Source organism: Amblyomma mixtum, chromosome 5 (genome assembly GCF_055824585.1).
Source record: "Amblyomma mixtum isolate Tamu chromosome 5, ASM5582458v1, whole genome shotgun sequence".
NCBI classification, from domain to species: domain Eukaryota; kingdom Metazoa; phylum Arthropoda; class Arachnida; order Ixodida; family Ixodidae; genus Amblyomma; species Amblyomma mixtum.
Genome location: NC_143016.1, coordinates 23,599,861 through 23,614,889, shown reverse-complemented (window position 1 = coordinate 23,614,889; position 15,029 = coordinate 23,599,861). Strand labels below are relative to the sequence as shown.

The 15,029-nt window shown below is 44.2% G+C and overlaps 1 protein-coding gene and 1 long non-coding RNA gene across 2 annotated transcripts; one reads left to right on the top strand and one right to left on the bottom strand.

Annotated features, from left to right (window-relative positions):
• Positions 1-1,045: 1,045 nt before the first annotated feature.
• Positions 1,046-3,290, bottom strand: LOC149341539 (uncharacterized). The gene is made up of 3 exons (XR_016282639.1): positions 3,142-3,290; positions 2,803-2,977; positions 1,046-1,407 (listed from the first exon to the last, which is right to left on the bottom strand). It is a non-coding gene; the product is annotated as an uncharacterized LOC149341539 (long non-coding RNA).
• Positions 3,291-6,970: 3,680 nt separating this feature from the next.
• LOC149341538 (uncharacterized) lies at positions 6,971-13,947 on the top strand. Its single transcript, XM_089541987.1, has 7 exons — positions 6,971-7,176; positions 7,343-7,517; positions 9,987-10,103; positions 12,024-12,077; positions 12,375-12,428; positions 12,731-12,799; positions 13,782-13,947. Exons 1-7 carry the CDS (start codon positions 6,971-6,973, stop codon positions 13,944-13,946), a joined length of 840 nt encoding a protein of 279 aa, XP_089398113.1. The 3' UTR covers position 13,947.
• Positions 13,948-15,029: the final 1,082 nt, after the last annotated feature.

Below are 15,029 nucleotides of genomic sequence, written 5' to 3'. Positions count from 1 at the left end.
GGAGAAATTGACAGTGCCGACGGCTCATAAAGCGATAGACGACGGTGACACGCTGGTTTATATGGTTACAGCAGCGAGGGAAGAAAAAGCCATTTGGGAGTCGGCGCTTGTTTTGGGTATGTATACGTGTTTTGCGTGTTCCTTCATTTTTGTGTATTTTTCCAGCGCTGTTTTAACCACGAATAAATACAAACTCGTCCAGACCGTGTCCTTGTAAGTATACCCTTTGCGTCTACATTCCCCTATGCATGACGGTCACAATTGTTGGCGATCGATACGCTGTGCTCACCGAAGCGTGCAGTGCCAAGAAAGCCGCGCCGCATCCAATGGTATCCGTCAGCAAAGCGATACGCGAAGCAGTCTGAAGCGTACCATATCTGTTTACTGTACGCTGTGCGAGCGATATGTCAACTGCGTGCAAGTTTTCTCCGATATGGACCCTGTGGATCGACCGATCCGCGCGGCTGTCTCGATCGAGTGCTGTTGTGCGAGCGTAAGGACACATAGCCGGGTTTAGGATGCGCAGTGTTAGGTTTAAAACATTTGCGCTTAAGGGTGGTGAAGTGTAAGGCCATGCCATTGTAAGATTGAGTGTACAGCCTTTGTCAAAAGTTTGGAGCCCAGGGGGGTTTTCTTTTTAGCCACACTCTGTCGTTCTTAATGCATATCTAGCGCTCCAAATTTCCTGGACATAAGAAGATTTCTGCTACTGCCTCCTGCAATAGGTAGGACATACATGAATGCTCCTGGAGTCCCATTATAAAGTTTGGAAGTGAACCCCCTGGGCTCTAAACTTTTTACAAAGACTGTACCTCGCAACTTACCGTTTACCGAGATGCCGAGTCGACCTGCGACCACCTCGCCGAGTTGCAGTTTCTTGCATTCAGCTGATTAAACGCATTAGTGAAGTCCAAAATTTGTAGTTTATTGGAAAATCAAATTATGAGCCTTAAAAAGGTTTGATACAGCACAACACATATTACAAAACATAGCTTGCTACGTGAAGCAAGCAAAATCTTTTAACAAAAGTGATAACACTCGTGTATGGAAGGAGAACACACATAAAAAGGATTCAACAAATATACTAGAAAGAAGAAGAAATGCACAACTGAATCACATCACTTTGCAACCATGAACTATTCGATCAGAGAGAGTAAAAACATATAGGAAGGCAGTAAATGAGGGCTTTGAGACAGAAAAATATTTGTGCACCATTCTTGCCCAATTGTGTGAAAGCTTTCATTTCTCGGTAGTTGTTTCTGCATCGCAAAGTTGATAAAATTTAAGCAATGTAAATGCAAAGTAATTGGAGCACTGTGTGGAAGTGACTTGAAAAATTGGTAACAGTTGTCCCAGCTGGTGGAAAAAGTGAATCATTTCCCTCCCTTCTGCTTCATGTATTCCTTTCTGTAATATATGCAAAGAGAGAGAGTACCCTGCTGAAACTATTTCTGTTGTTGCATTGTTGTATTAGACTCTTATCTGCCTAGCCTGGAACAGTATAGAAATAGCATAGTTTTCTGTTCTGTTTGTTGTGCGCTATGTGGTACTTGTGTGCACATGCTGTTTTATACTTGTCAAAACCACGAGCCAACCAACATAGTCTGCACATAAGACGGGCATTTGAGCTGTGCACAACTAAGGCATGATGACAGCTAAAGAATGATTAATATAGTGTACAAATTGCGGCTGGTAGAAAGATAAGGTTTTCCTCTGTATGCATATGTACCAAGTGCATGTGGAAAAGTGTTTTCATCATTTAAGAACATGAATTTGTTGCAGGTTGCAAAACTTATATTTTTTATTTATTTACATATACTACAGGCCAATGTTTTGGCCCAAGCAGGATGGGCATACAAATGTAGCATACAACAAGAAGAACATATACAATGCGAGGAAGAACCCATGGGAAACAACACATTTCTTAAAAGAACAACTATATGATAAAACTAACATTGGGTAATAAATGGCAACAACACACCTCATGTATGATATGAATGCAAAATGCATCACAAATAACTCTTCTGGAAGGAAAACAGGATATGTTAAGTATGCAAAATATGGACGAGTCAACCTTTTTGTTTGCCAGCGAGGGGTGCCAACCTTTTTTTTTTTAGGACGTGTTCGGATGACTCGCTTGCGCGTAAATTGCGCACCCTCTTTTTGGAGCCCTAATTAAAGAAAAAAACGTGCGCAAATTACGCGAGCAAATACGTACGGTGCTCTATATGCCTTATGAAACTTCTTTATGATCTCCTTTGTAAACGAACTATAGTTTTAAGGAATCACAGTGCTCTCTTAGTTATAAAACAGTGACACTTCCCAGGCGCTATGGCCGAGATAACAACAAAAATATGCACCGCCATACAGATTACTGCTAGGCGCAAAAAACATTTGCACACTACAAGTAATAATATCAAATGGAAATGATGCCCCAAAGAAACTGTGGTGTGCTCGATGCTATAGATGACAAGTATCTCTTTTTATTTTCTTCTAATGAGGGAGTGCGTAAGCTAATAAATAAATAATCATGTACAGTAAGCAGAATTTCATCAGAGCCATATATAAACCGCAGCCAGTTTAGCAGTAATGACACAATTACTTTTTATCAGTGCGGGAATGCTGTAGCCGCGCTACTCGATCATAACGTCTAGCTAAAGCCATTTATTCGCAAATCATTCTATTTCTTGCATGAACACCTACAACGTCATATTGAAAGCATACATGCAGTCAAGCTATACACCTTCTCAATAAGAGCATTTCTTTCCAATATCTTGAGAATGTATCGAGGTGGTTCCTCACCTGAAGGGGGACGGCATCCGCACGTATACGAACTACGAGCGGCGACATCCGATCGAAGTGCTCGGGCAGAAAATGTTTTGAACATACGCAGGTCCATTTTGCTGGTTCCCAGTCGCTTTGGCCTGGTCTAACGGCCTCAGTCCACTGCCTCCTTCGCTCTGGATCTTTCGGAAACCTGTTTGAAAACAATTATTCACTGCACTCGGACAAAGAGCCACCAATAAGGCCGGGGCGGTACGAATACCACGTTCACGCCGTGTCGTGCGTTATGTTCTGCGAGCATGCATTTTACTCATTACGCAGTCAATTAAATACGAAAACAAAATGCAGTATACTTACGTGTGGAAAGTGACGCCCGGTTCTTGTCCTGGCGTGCGCGACCAACATCCAGGAACGCAGCAGCTGGGCATCGCAGCGTCTTTGTTGTCAATGGGAGCAGAAGTCTCACTTTCCGCCGTGTCTGACAGCTGCCGACAGCCTGGCGCGGCGCGAAATCGTCTGCACGCGCCGTTCGCGGTGATCTTCGCGGCGCTCGCATGCCATTGGCTGAGAAAATGGCCAAGTGTCATGGCGGAGCCCTCGCTTCCGGCTTCAAAAAATGTGACGTAGCAGCCTCTCCTCTTTTCCTTCTTTCCTCCATGCTGCCAGAGCACGTCACGGAAGTTTTCACTCCACGGTTGCCTGCTCTCTGTAACTCGTTCTTGTTGAGACTGGCAGCGTCATTTCCATGCCAGAGCCCCTGGTGTGTATTTTTATTTTACTTGCTTTGCAGGGCTTTTATCTAAGACAAACAAGTTGTCTTGTTGATCTAATATAAAACGCAGACAGGTGACAAAATGTTTCTCAATTTATTCACACAATTTGCAGTATATTTACTGTTTGTACAATCATCAAGCCCACGCCAGGTGATGTCATATCCGCTGCTGAAACCCGCCACTGTGTGGCGACACCATCACAGCCATGAATTTGTTTTTGGGCGGACATTAAAATATTAAAAAACGGAATATACGCGGTATTACCGACGCTAATAGCACCATTGTACCTTACTGTATGCGAGCAATAGGCAAAATAGTCAACTAAGATAGTGTTTCGGGGCCCCTTTAAGGCTAGTGGCTGGTTGATTTGAAAACAAGATATACGTAAATTATTACAGTTATTGTAATTATAGACAAACCAATAGAGTTTTTTTTTTATATTTGAAAGTTGTGCAGACATGTTTATTGGTGTGCAGGGCAAAATTTTACATCGATAGCCGTAGATGCAAAGTTGGGTGAAAAAGGGAGTCATCGTCGTCGGTCTCGATGTCTATGTTTCCCCTACATACCCCCCGTACACCCCTGCGCACGCGCCCCGCCTTGTTGCTGGTTACTGTACCTAGCCACTCCAAGACTCTCAGCAAAATGACCGCTGTAGTCTTTACGCATGCGCTAATGGGGCAGTAGATGCATAAACGCTCCACACATCCACAGTATACAGCTTGCAGAGACAGAGCCCTCATGCTATAATAATTAGTAGCATTTCGCGCCAACCCAGCTGTCACTGAAAATCAGGTTTCCAATAATAGTTAATGGCTGCTACTTTTATTGCTTACAACGCGCACGCACGCACACGCACACGCGCACACGAAAAACGCCCTTGTTCATTATTTTTACTTGACTATCGAACACACTGGCGCTAAAAACAAACATAGAAGGTCTAGGTCAATTTGTTGTCAGGTTTATCAACAGCAAGCTCAAGCGTAAAGTTTCATTTAAAAAAAAATTTTTATTCCTGACCACTCGCTGCGCAGTTCACGGCGAGGATGCATGCAGTCGGCGTCCCATCGCATTTATGACACGACACGGCAATGAAATGTTTCCTCCCTCTTCTGCTTCGGCAACACCCGGTTGGCTTGTACTTTGCCCGCCATTTTCTTGCTCCTTTAAATTTTAATGCTATTAGCTTTAAAGGTCAGGTTCAGCGGGAAAAACGCCGCTGTAGTCGTCGCCGTCGGCAGCGTGAGCGAAAAGTGCCCAGAGAAGCCGGGGCTTGCGATACCCAGGTTGCGAGACCATGGCAGGTGGCGATCTGCCCTCCGGATTGTCAGCAATCTGCCCACTGTGGCACGTGGCAATTGAATTATTGAATGGTCGCGAGAGGTTGCTCAGGAAGAGCAACCTAGGCTTCACAAGCCCCACCGGTGGCTGCATTTGAAACAGCCGTCTGCCGGGACAATAACGCATCTCTTGAATTCTGCTCCATTGCGCCAGGAGCGGTATGAGGACTCCCAGCTACCCATGAGTGTAAAGTAGAGAATGACCAATTCTCTGTATATGGACTTGCAGGCAGAACCTACGGGACAGAGAAGGAGTATTTACATGGAGGGATCTCTAATGCAATGGCATTGTACTCTTAAGGGTTGGTTAAGCGTTATGGGATGGCAAACGAAAGAACAGTGCCCGCGTGTGTGACACCAGCTCACGGAAGGTCCCCATTAACGCTATCCCGTCATACCACAGGGTGGAGCTTATAAACGCCACCACAACTTTGTTCGCTAGAGCGTAAGCTTTGCTCAGGAACGAAAGCGAGGTACCACCGAAAGGCTGACAGCGCAAATAATGAATACAGCTAACATGGTTTAAGCAAAGCAAAACGTTTACGCATTAAGAACTTTTGCTTCATCGATCAGTGACCGTAACGGCGGCGCAAGCCTGAATTACATCTTATTTTCCAATTAAGCAAACAAGGTAAGGGGAATGAGGGGCTCGTTATAAATATGACAGAAGCCAACCGCCGCAGAAACCAAGGGGCACAGGGGATTTTTTTTAATTAATGTATTTATTTTATGGTGTCGATCAATTTAGAATATTACTGAATATGTTATCGCTTAAAGCAAACTGATTAGAAAATCAGAAGAAAAAACAACCACATGCCGCCGGTGGGATCCGAACCCACGACCTCCGAATTACGCGTCCGGTGCTCTACCTCTGAGCTACGGCGACGGCTGTCAATTATTCTGCTTTCGGGGGTATTTATGTATACAAGTAACCTAACCTTGAGAGTGTTCATCAGTGCCACCCACGTTCATAAGCGGCGGACGTAGAACGTCCTGAGTTACCGCAGGTGTCTCACGCAGCTTCCATCCTCTCCGTTGGATGACGTTCTACGTCACACCTGCGGTAACTCAGGACGTTCTACGTCCGCCTCTTATGAACGTGGGTGGCGCTGATGAACACTCCCAAGGTTAGGTTACTTGTAAACATAAATACCCCCAAAAGCAGAAGAATTGATAGCCGTCGCCGTAGCTCAGAGGTAGAGCACTGGACGCGTAATTCGGAGGTCGTGGGTTCGGATCCCACCGGCGGCATGTGGTTGTTTTTTCTTCTGATTTTCTAATCAGTTTGCTTTAAGCGATAACATATTCAGTAATATTCTAAATTGATCAACACCATAAAATAAATAAATTAATTAAAAAAAAAGAATCCCCTGTGCCCCTTGGTTTCTACGGCTGTTGGCTTCTGTCACATTTTATTTTCCATGAATTTAAGAGTCAAAAGCGTCTAAAATCGCCCCCTTCCCCATTTTTCAGTGTCTTTCCAGAAGAAAAAGGACAAAAGAAGGAGATTAGCTCTCAGTTCGTTTCGATATGGTGGATTTGACGACGAATGAATGAGTGCTTCCTTCGGCACTCACGGCCTTTAATTCTAACCCTGACCATTAATACGCTTGTTTCCTCTATCTATACATTTATGCCCACATGCACTGTATTTTTGCACGATATTATTTTGCCTGTAAATGCACTTCGCGTCTTCACGCGCACGCTCAAATACGCAAGAGCAGCACGTCGTCTGCTAGCCTTTACGCATGGATCTTCCGCGCCATCTCTCCGCTGTGCGCATAACCTAAACGATCGGTTTCTAAATTCCACCAGACGATGCCGCTGCCGTCACAATAAAACTCGCTTCGTCTTCATGATGTGTCCTTTCCCACTTTTTATGGAACCTTCGGGGCGGTTTTGTTCTGCATACCTATCTCAGCTCTTCATTCTTTCGATTCTCTTCTCTACACTCGAGGCAATGATAATGGGCTGTTTGATGCAAGTGGACAGGGCAGTACCCATGGAGGAAAGAAGGAAAAGAGGAGAGGCTGCTACGTCACATTTTTTGAAGCCGGAAGCGAGGGCTCCGCCATGACACTTGGCCACTGTCTCAGCCAATGGCATGCGAGCGCCGCGAAGATCGGCGCGAGCAGACGATTTCGCGCCGCGCCAGGCTGTCGGCAGCTGTCAGACACGGCGGAAAGTATTGACAACAAAGACGCTGCGATGCCCAGCTGCTGCGTTCCTGGGTGTCGGTCGCGCACGCCAGGACAAGAACCGGGCGTCACTTTCCACACGTAAGTATACTGCATTTTGTTTTCGTATTTAATTGACTGCGTAATGAGTAAAATGCATGCTCGCAGAACATAACGCACGACACGGCGCGAACGTGGTATTCGTACCGCCCCGGCCTTATTCGTGGCTCTTTGTCCGAGTGCAGTGAATAGTACTGTTTTCAAACAGGTTTCCGAAAGATCCGGAGCGAAGGAGGCAGTGGACTGAGGCCGTTAGACCAGGCCAAAGCGAATGGGAGCCAGCAAAATGGTCCTGCGTATGTTCAAAGCATTTCCTGCCTGCGCACTTCGATCGGATGTCGCCGCTCGTAGTTCGCATACGTGCGGATGCCGTCCCCCTTCAGGTGAGGAACCACCTTCGATACATTCTCAAGAGATTGGAAAGAAATGCTCTTATTGAGAAGGTGCTTGCTTGACTGCATAAGCATGCGTTCAATATGATGTTTTAGGTGTTCGTGCAAGAAATAGAACGATTTGCGAATAAATGGCTTTAGCTAGACGTTATGATCGAGTAGCGCGGCTACAGTATTCCCGCACTGATAAAAAGTAATTGTGTCATTGTACTCCTAAACTGGCTGCGGTTTATATATGGCTCTGGTGAAATTCTGCTTACTGTACATGATAATTTATTTATTTATTAGCTTACGCACTCCCTCATTAGAAGAAAATAAAAAAAGAGAGAGCATCGAGCTCACCACAGTTTCCTTGGGGCATCATTAATTATTACTTGTAGTGTGCAAATGTTTGCGCCTAGCAGGCGGTGAATTTTTTGTTGTCATCTGGGCCATAGCACCTCACTGTTTTATAACTAAGAGAGCACTGTGATTCCTGAAAACTACCCAGACAACACCAAACGTCCTGAGGACGTCCTCAAATGGTCAAAACGTCCTCATCCCGAACAGGACATTCTGAGTACTTTTTGAGGGCATCACGGCAAAATGTCCTCATCAGGATGTCCTCAGTTTGTACTTCGCGGAACGACTCAAGGACGAAAATTTCTAAAATGTCCTATAAACGTCCTATCTCAGGACAACATTGTGGCATTGAACTGAGATGAAACCAGCTTTATCTCTCGCACTCGGCTTTCATTTCGTAAAAACTTCAGGTTTATTAAAAGATACTTGTGTACAATAGAGATGTAATGTAGGAAACCATTCTGACTGAAAATATTGTGTGCCTTCAGGAGATATCTTAAGTTATTTTGGTTTGCAAACCTGGTCACATGTACTGCATGCTTCTGATGGGGTTGGAGTGTGCAAATTTTTGGGAAATTTGTTGGATTGGCTATTCCACTGAGGCGACAGAGTTCAACTCCTGTGAGAGTTATATAGTCATTGCTGTAGGAAAATATTGCATGTAGAATAACCTGTAACTGCCAACAAATATGGTGAATGAACCAGTTACTTGTTGAGTATGCGAAACTTTTGCAAAATTTGTTTGCCAAAATACTAGACAAAAGAAGCACGAAGAAAGCAGTTTCACAACCCCTGTGCACACTGCCTACAATAATTAAGAAAACAATGACTCACATTCCCTGGGCTACATCATCGTCTGACGTCCTGAAAACAGACTGAGAAAGTCCTCCAGAGGAAATCTGAGGATGTCCTGAGGACATACTGAGGCCGGACAACAGGACTAAATGAGGACCTTTTGAGGATTAGAAGAGGACGTCCTCAGGACAACACAATGTCCTCAAAAATTAATCCTCAGGACGTCCTGAGGATGTACTTGTGTTGTCTGGGTATAGTTCGTTTACGTTTTTTCTTTAATTAGGGCTCCAAAAAGAGGGTGCGCAATTTACGCGCAAGTGAGTTATCCGAACACGTCCTAAAAAAAAGGTTGGCACCCCTTGCCCCATGGCAACAAGGTTGACTCGTCCCCCCCCCCCCCCTTTCCCCACGCTATAGCTCCCCGCGGGATGGCATGACATGACGGCACGTGCTTAGCTCAAAGCAATAAACGCGCAAAGATTCAATCGCGAAGTCAGCCGTGGGAGGAGATAACGGGCAATAAAACGGAGCTCTTGCGTGTGGCCCGGCTGACTAGCGGCAAACCGTGTAGCAAACGGTACGGTAGAGTTTTGGGTTCGGGCGCGCGCGCAACTGTTCGTCCGGGATAGCGACCGCCAGCGCGAGCAAGCCGGGTAAACGGCACAGTTCGCACCCGCGTACATGCTGGTGGTCTGGCTCAGCATAGTGCTCAAAATGTGCGAGTAGTTTTTTTGTTTTTTTATCGGGTTAAAAGTTTGAAACTTTTTGGGGTGCACAATCTATGTGCGGGCGCAAATTACGCGAGTAAATACGGTAAATGTCATACCCATAAGGAAAAAGGGAAGCATGAGGCAAAGAAAAAAATACAAAACACAGGCAGAAAGCTTGGTCAAATGTTTAGGGGAATCCCGTTTTCTTTTGCCAAGTTTCTGTGGAAACAATTTATAGCTTTCCTTTAGCCGCATAGCTGCGCTTGGGGGTGGATGCCAATGAGTATAATTAGCTCCTTTATTATACAGATACGGCAGTTCTGCATGTATAATTCATCATACACATACCATACACACTTCATGGGGTATAGCTGGGTGAGCCTGAGGAGAGACGCCCCATTCTCCCTTCTCAAAAATATGCTAGACCTGCTGTACTAACAATGCATTTCTCTGCTGTTCCTTTCTTAAGAAATGGGTGCACTCTCGCCCACTGGCTGTGTTTCATATTGACAGTCTCAGATTGGTACATCTGTCTGTTGAATTACATGCATCTTTTTAGCTAAGGCTGGCGTTCCACTGCGAGCATGTGATGCACCTCATTATTCATTTACAGCAGGAACCCCTTTCACAGCAGCCAGGCGATGGCACAGCTGTTGCTGCCACTGCTCAGCATGGCGCCCAGCAAGCACTAACACAAAGTCACACATCTCCAGCGTCTCCACTGCAACAGGTATTTTCAAACAGCGCTGTTTTGTGATTACTACAGCTATTCGAAGCATCACAGTGGCTGTGTATATGTTGGAGTAGGAGCTACAAACACTGCTTCCTGGCACGGGCTCACCAGAAGATTTATCCGAATCCCATGACACACTAGTCATCATATTTCTTAACCCTTCAGACAGCACTCAAAACAGTCTTAAAGTGTGATGCTCCACCTCCATCTTTCACTAGCTGCTTAAAGCTGAACACCTTGTATGCTTGGTACATGATGTATGCGTTAACAGACAAAGAGGGCAATATCATTAGCAATATGGATAAGATATCAAATAGCCAAAGAGACACAAATCTATGCAGTAGCCAATGCAATCAGAACGTTAATGAGAGAAGCTGCAGTGCACAGCAATGGTACATCCCGTAGCAGTAAGAGAAGAGGAAGTAACGGAAGCCTTAGTAGGAATGAAAAGCGGGAAAGCAGCCGGTGAGGATCAGATAACAGCAGATTTGTTGAAGGAGGGAGGGGAGATTGTGCTAGTAGAACTAGCCATCCTATATATGCAATGCCTTGTGACCTCGAGAGTACCAGGAGCTTGGAAGAACGCTAATGTTATCTTTATTCATAAGAAAGGAGACGTCAAGGACTTGGAAGAATTACAGACTGATCAGCTTACTGTCCATTGCCTACTAAGTATTTGGTAAGGTAATCGCTAATAGTCAGGACAACCTTAGGCTTTAATCAACCATATAATTAGGCAGGCTTTCGTAAAAGATACTCAACAATAGATCATGTTCACGCTATCAGCGAGTGATAGAGGAATGCACAGATTATAACCGACCCCTATATATGGCCTTCATTGATTACGAGAAAGCATTTAACTCAGTGGAAACCTCAACTGTCATGCAGGCACTGCAGAATCAGGGTGTGGAAGAGTGTTATGTGAAAATATTGGAAGATATTTATAACGATTGCACGCCTACCATAGTCCTCCATATAGTCAGCAATAAAATTCCAATAAGGAAGGGTGTCAGGCAGGGAGACATGATCTCGCCAATGCTATTCACTGCCTGTTTACAGGAGGTATTCCGCGCCCTGAAATGGGAACATTTTGGGATAAGAGTTAATGGAGAATACTACCTGCGTAATTTGCGATTCGCTGATGACATTGCCTTGCTAAGCCACTCAGGACAAGAACTGCAAAGCATGATCAATGAGTTAGACAGGCAGAGCAGAATGGTAGGGCTAAAAGATATGCAGAAAACCAAAGTAGAAACAGCAGTTCGCAATTGGTAGCGAGGTGCTGGAAGTAGTAAGAGAATATGCCTACTTAGGGCAGGTAGTGACCGCTAATACAGATCATGAAAGGGAAATAACTAGAAGAATAAGAATGGGTGGAGCGCATATGGCAGGTTCTCCCAGATCATGAATGGCAGTTTACCAATATCCCTCAAGAGAAAAGTCTACGACAGCTGTATCTTACCGGTACTCATCTATGGGGCAGAAATGTGGAGGCTAATAAAGAGGGTTCAGCTTAAGTTAAGGACAACACAGTGAGCTATGGATAGGAAAATGACAGGTGTAATGTTAAGAAACCGGAAGTAGGCAGAGTGGATGAGGGAACAAATGTGGGTTAAAGACATCCTAGTTGAAATCAAGAGGAAGAAGTGGGCTTGGGCAGGGCACGTAATGCTAAGGCAAGATAACCGCTGGTCCTTAAGGGTAACGGAGTGGATTCCAAGAGAAGGCAAGCGTAGCAGGGGCGGCAGGAAGATAGGTGGGCGGGTGAGATTAAGGAGTTTGCGGGAACGCAGTTGCCCCAGCTGGCAAAGGACAGGGTTAATTGGAGACATGGGAGAGGCCTTCACCCTTCAGTGGGCGTAGTCAGGCTGATGATGACGATGATGACATTCCTCCAGAATAAACTTTTTTTTACAGGCACCTATGGATGTCGATGAAAGCCAGGAGACTTTGGCAGGCCCATCACAACAGGTATTTTACAATATGCCATTTTGTGACTGCATCAATTGAAGAACAACAGTGTCTGCGTTTATGTCGCAGCACGAGCGACCAAAAACAGATTTCAGTAACAGAATGCATCCTGACACCGGCTCAGAGGAAGTTTTGTCTGAATCGCCTCAGCGCATTAGTCATTTTTTATAATCCTTTTGACAGAACTGAAAACACAGACTAGTAGGGTGATGCTTTTCAATTTTTCAGTAGTTGCTTAGAACTGAATACATCTTATGCTTTGGTAGAAGCATATTTCTCAAGAATATTTTTTTACAGGCACCTATGGATGTCAGTGAAAGCCAGGAAACTTTGGCAGGCCCATCACAACAGGTATTTTAGGATATACCATTTTCTGACGGCAACTACTAGAAGCATGACAGTGTCTGAGTTTACCTAGCAGCACGAGTCACAAAACGGATGAATTTTTATGTAAAAGAAAGCTTCCTGGCACAGGCTCAGAGTAAGTTTTGACCAAGCCACCTCAGCACACTAGTCATATTTTTATTCCTTCAGACATAACGCAAAACGGTCTAGTAGTGTGATGCTTCTCCACTCTTCACTAGGTGCTTAAAACTGAACGCTTGTTATGTCTTGGTACACACACATTTCTCCTGAACAAAATTTTTTTACAGGCATCTATGGATGTGGCCACAATGTTGGACATTCAGCCAGGGCCATCTCAAGCCTTTCAACTTACACCAGTAAGTTTCATATCGTCCTGTGTGGTTTCCATCCAGGTTTATTCACTGCATGAGGTAGGATGTCGTTGCAATTCTGCAATGTAAAGTGCAGTAGAACCTGCAGTTGTTTGTCAGGCCCCATGCTTACTGGAGACAGTAGCAGAGTGCAGTACGTTCTGCAAAGATCCTTCATATAGGATGGTACCTTTTTGTGGAACCACATAAGCACATTAGTTAACTGCCACAATATTCTTTCATGTGCCTTCATTGCTTATGTTCGTTACACAAATCAATATAGTCATCTTGTCAGAGTTCCACTACAAATAATCTGTCAGTATCAAGAAAAATTTGGCTATGCAAGACATGCTCCACCAGGTCAGTGATATCTTTTCTGCCAAATTTTCTCACATTATTCCAAACTGGTTTTACTGATTTTGGACAAGGTCATTGACAGCTGTGTAGAAAGTATTTGGTGCAAACTGGCATGCGTGCTACATGAAAAATTTGTACTGTCATGTTTTCTTCTTTTTCAGTTGTTCCTTGTATAAGTTTTCATGAAATACTTCTTATATGGGTACATGCCAACCTCTTTAACGTCAGTTCCAGTGGGCATTCAGAAAAGGAGATTGCACGACACAAAATTTAATGCAATAATTTTTAAAGCTGTATGTATTCACGCTTCTACACAGTTGTGCTATTAACCCTGCTTTATTTCTGCAACACTTTGAGTGTATAATAAAAATAAAAGGTGTAGACATATAACATTACCTTAACATGCTAGGTGATATGAGTTTAACAATGTGCGAGCGTTTTTCTTTTGCAGTGACATCGAAAGGCATTGAGTACATATGCACTGAAGCTGTTGCATGGCCCAGTAGTGGGCATGCCGAGTAATTTTGTGATTAGCCTCATGACCTGCTTTCCTTCTTATGCATGGCGGAGGAGAACAGGGCAACAGGCATTCAAAGGTGGGCTGCATTACTGAACAGTTTATCTTATGCAGGAACTTCCGACTTTGCCAACCGCCCCAGCCTCTGTTGGGACACCACGAAGAAGGAGGCCTGCAATGGTAAATGGACCTGTCAAATGTGCCTATTTCGGAAGCAGAATTCAACACCATGAATGTCAAATGCTTGTGCATATGACAAGAGCGTATTTGATAGCATGAGTGGCCCATCCACAGCATGCATTATTAGCATTCATACTGAAAACTGCGCAAAAAACGAAGACACAGAACGAGAAGGCACAACACGGGCGCAGTGTTCTGTGTCGTTCTGTGTCTTCGTTTTTTGCGCAGTTTTCAGTATGAATTCCTACCAACTAGCCCAGTTTACCGTTCTTATTATTAGCATAATCTTTAACACAGCATGTGCAGGCTCCCAGACTGTGCGAATGGACTTAGCTTGATTTCGCCGTGGCAATTTTTACTAATATCTACTAAATGATCCGCATGGTACATTGTATGCAATGATGAATCAATAAACCAATGAATTTTTAAGTGTGTGAGTGGCCTGCATATCAAGCTGAGGAGCACATTATGGAATCTTCTTCTTGGACACCTCTCCATCTACCAGAGGAGAATCGGTAAGTCAGAGCTTTATTGATCTATTCAGGTACCCTAAGGGTCCACTAGGGGCATCACATAGGGGGAGATGGGGGGGACTGAAAGCGGAACAAAATTGTTTCAAAAACAAAAAAAGCAGCGTAGGTACGGCACTCAGGTGCAAGTCAAGAAACATCATTGCCAAGTAAATATTCTTACAAAAATTCACAAAGAAAAAATAAACAGCAGGTGCGAATTAGTCATCTGAGAAATCAAATTTTGTTACTGAAAGTGTGAGGAATCCATATAAGAAAGTGATCCTGACTGAAATAACAAAGACTCTGTTATCATGGCAATCCTGGAAGGTAAATCATTGCATTCTTTCATCATTAAGGTTACAGGTGAATTTTTGTACTTTTCCATCTGGACAAAAACAGGGTTACCCTTGTAGGCATTACCGGCTTGATGCGAGGTGAGGTGCTGGTAAAATATGTGACGGGGCAAATGATCTGTTACTATAAATAACTATGGTACAATGTGCGAGAAAAAGATGATCAAGTGAATTTTCTGTGCGTTGCGGGTGATGGCATGTTGAGCATTTTCATCAGAGGTGAAACACTTTGATATTAAAGTAGGACGAGAAGATTAACTGAGCCCCTTCATTCTTCTTTTAATGGAACATTCAGAGTGCTTTGTGTTTTATATGCG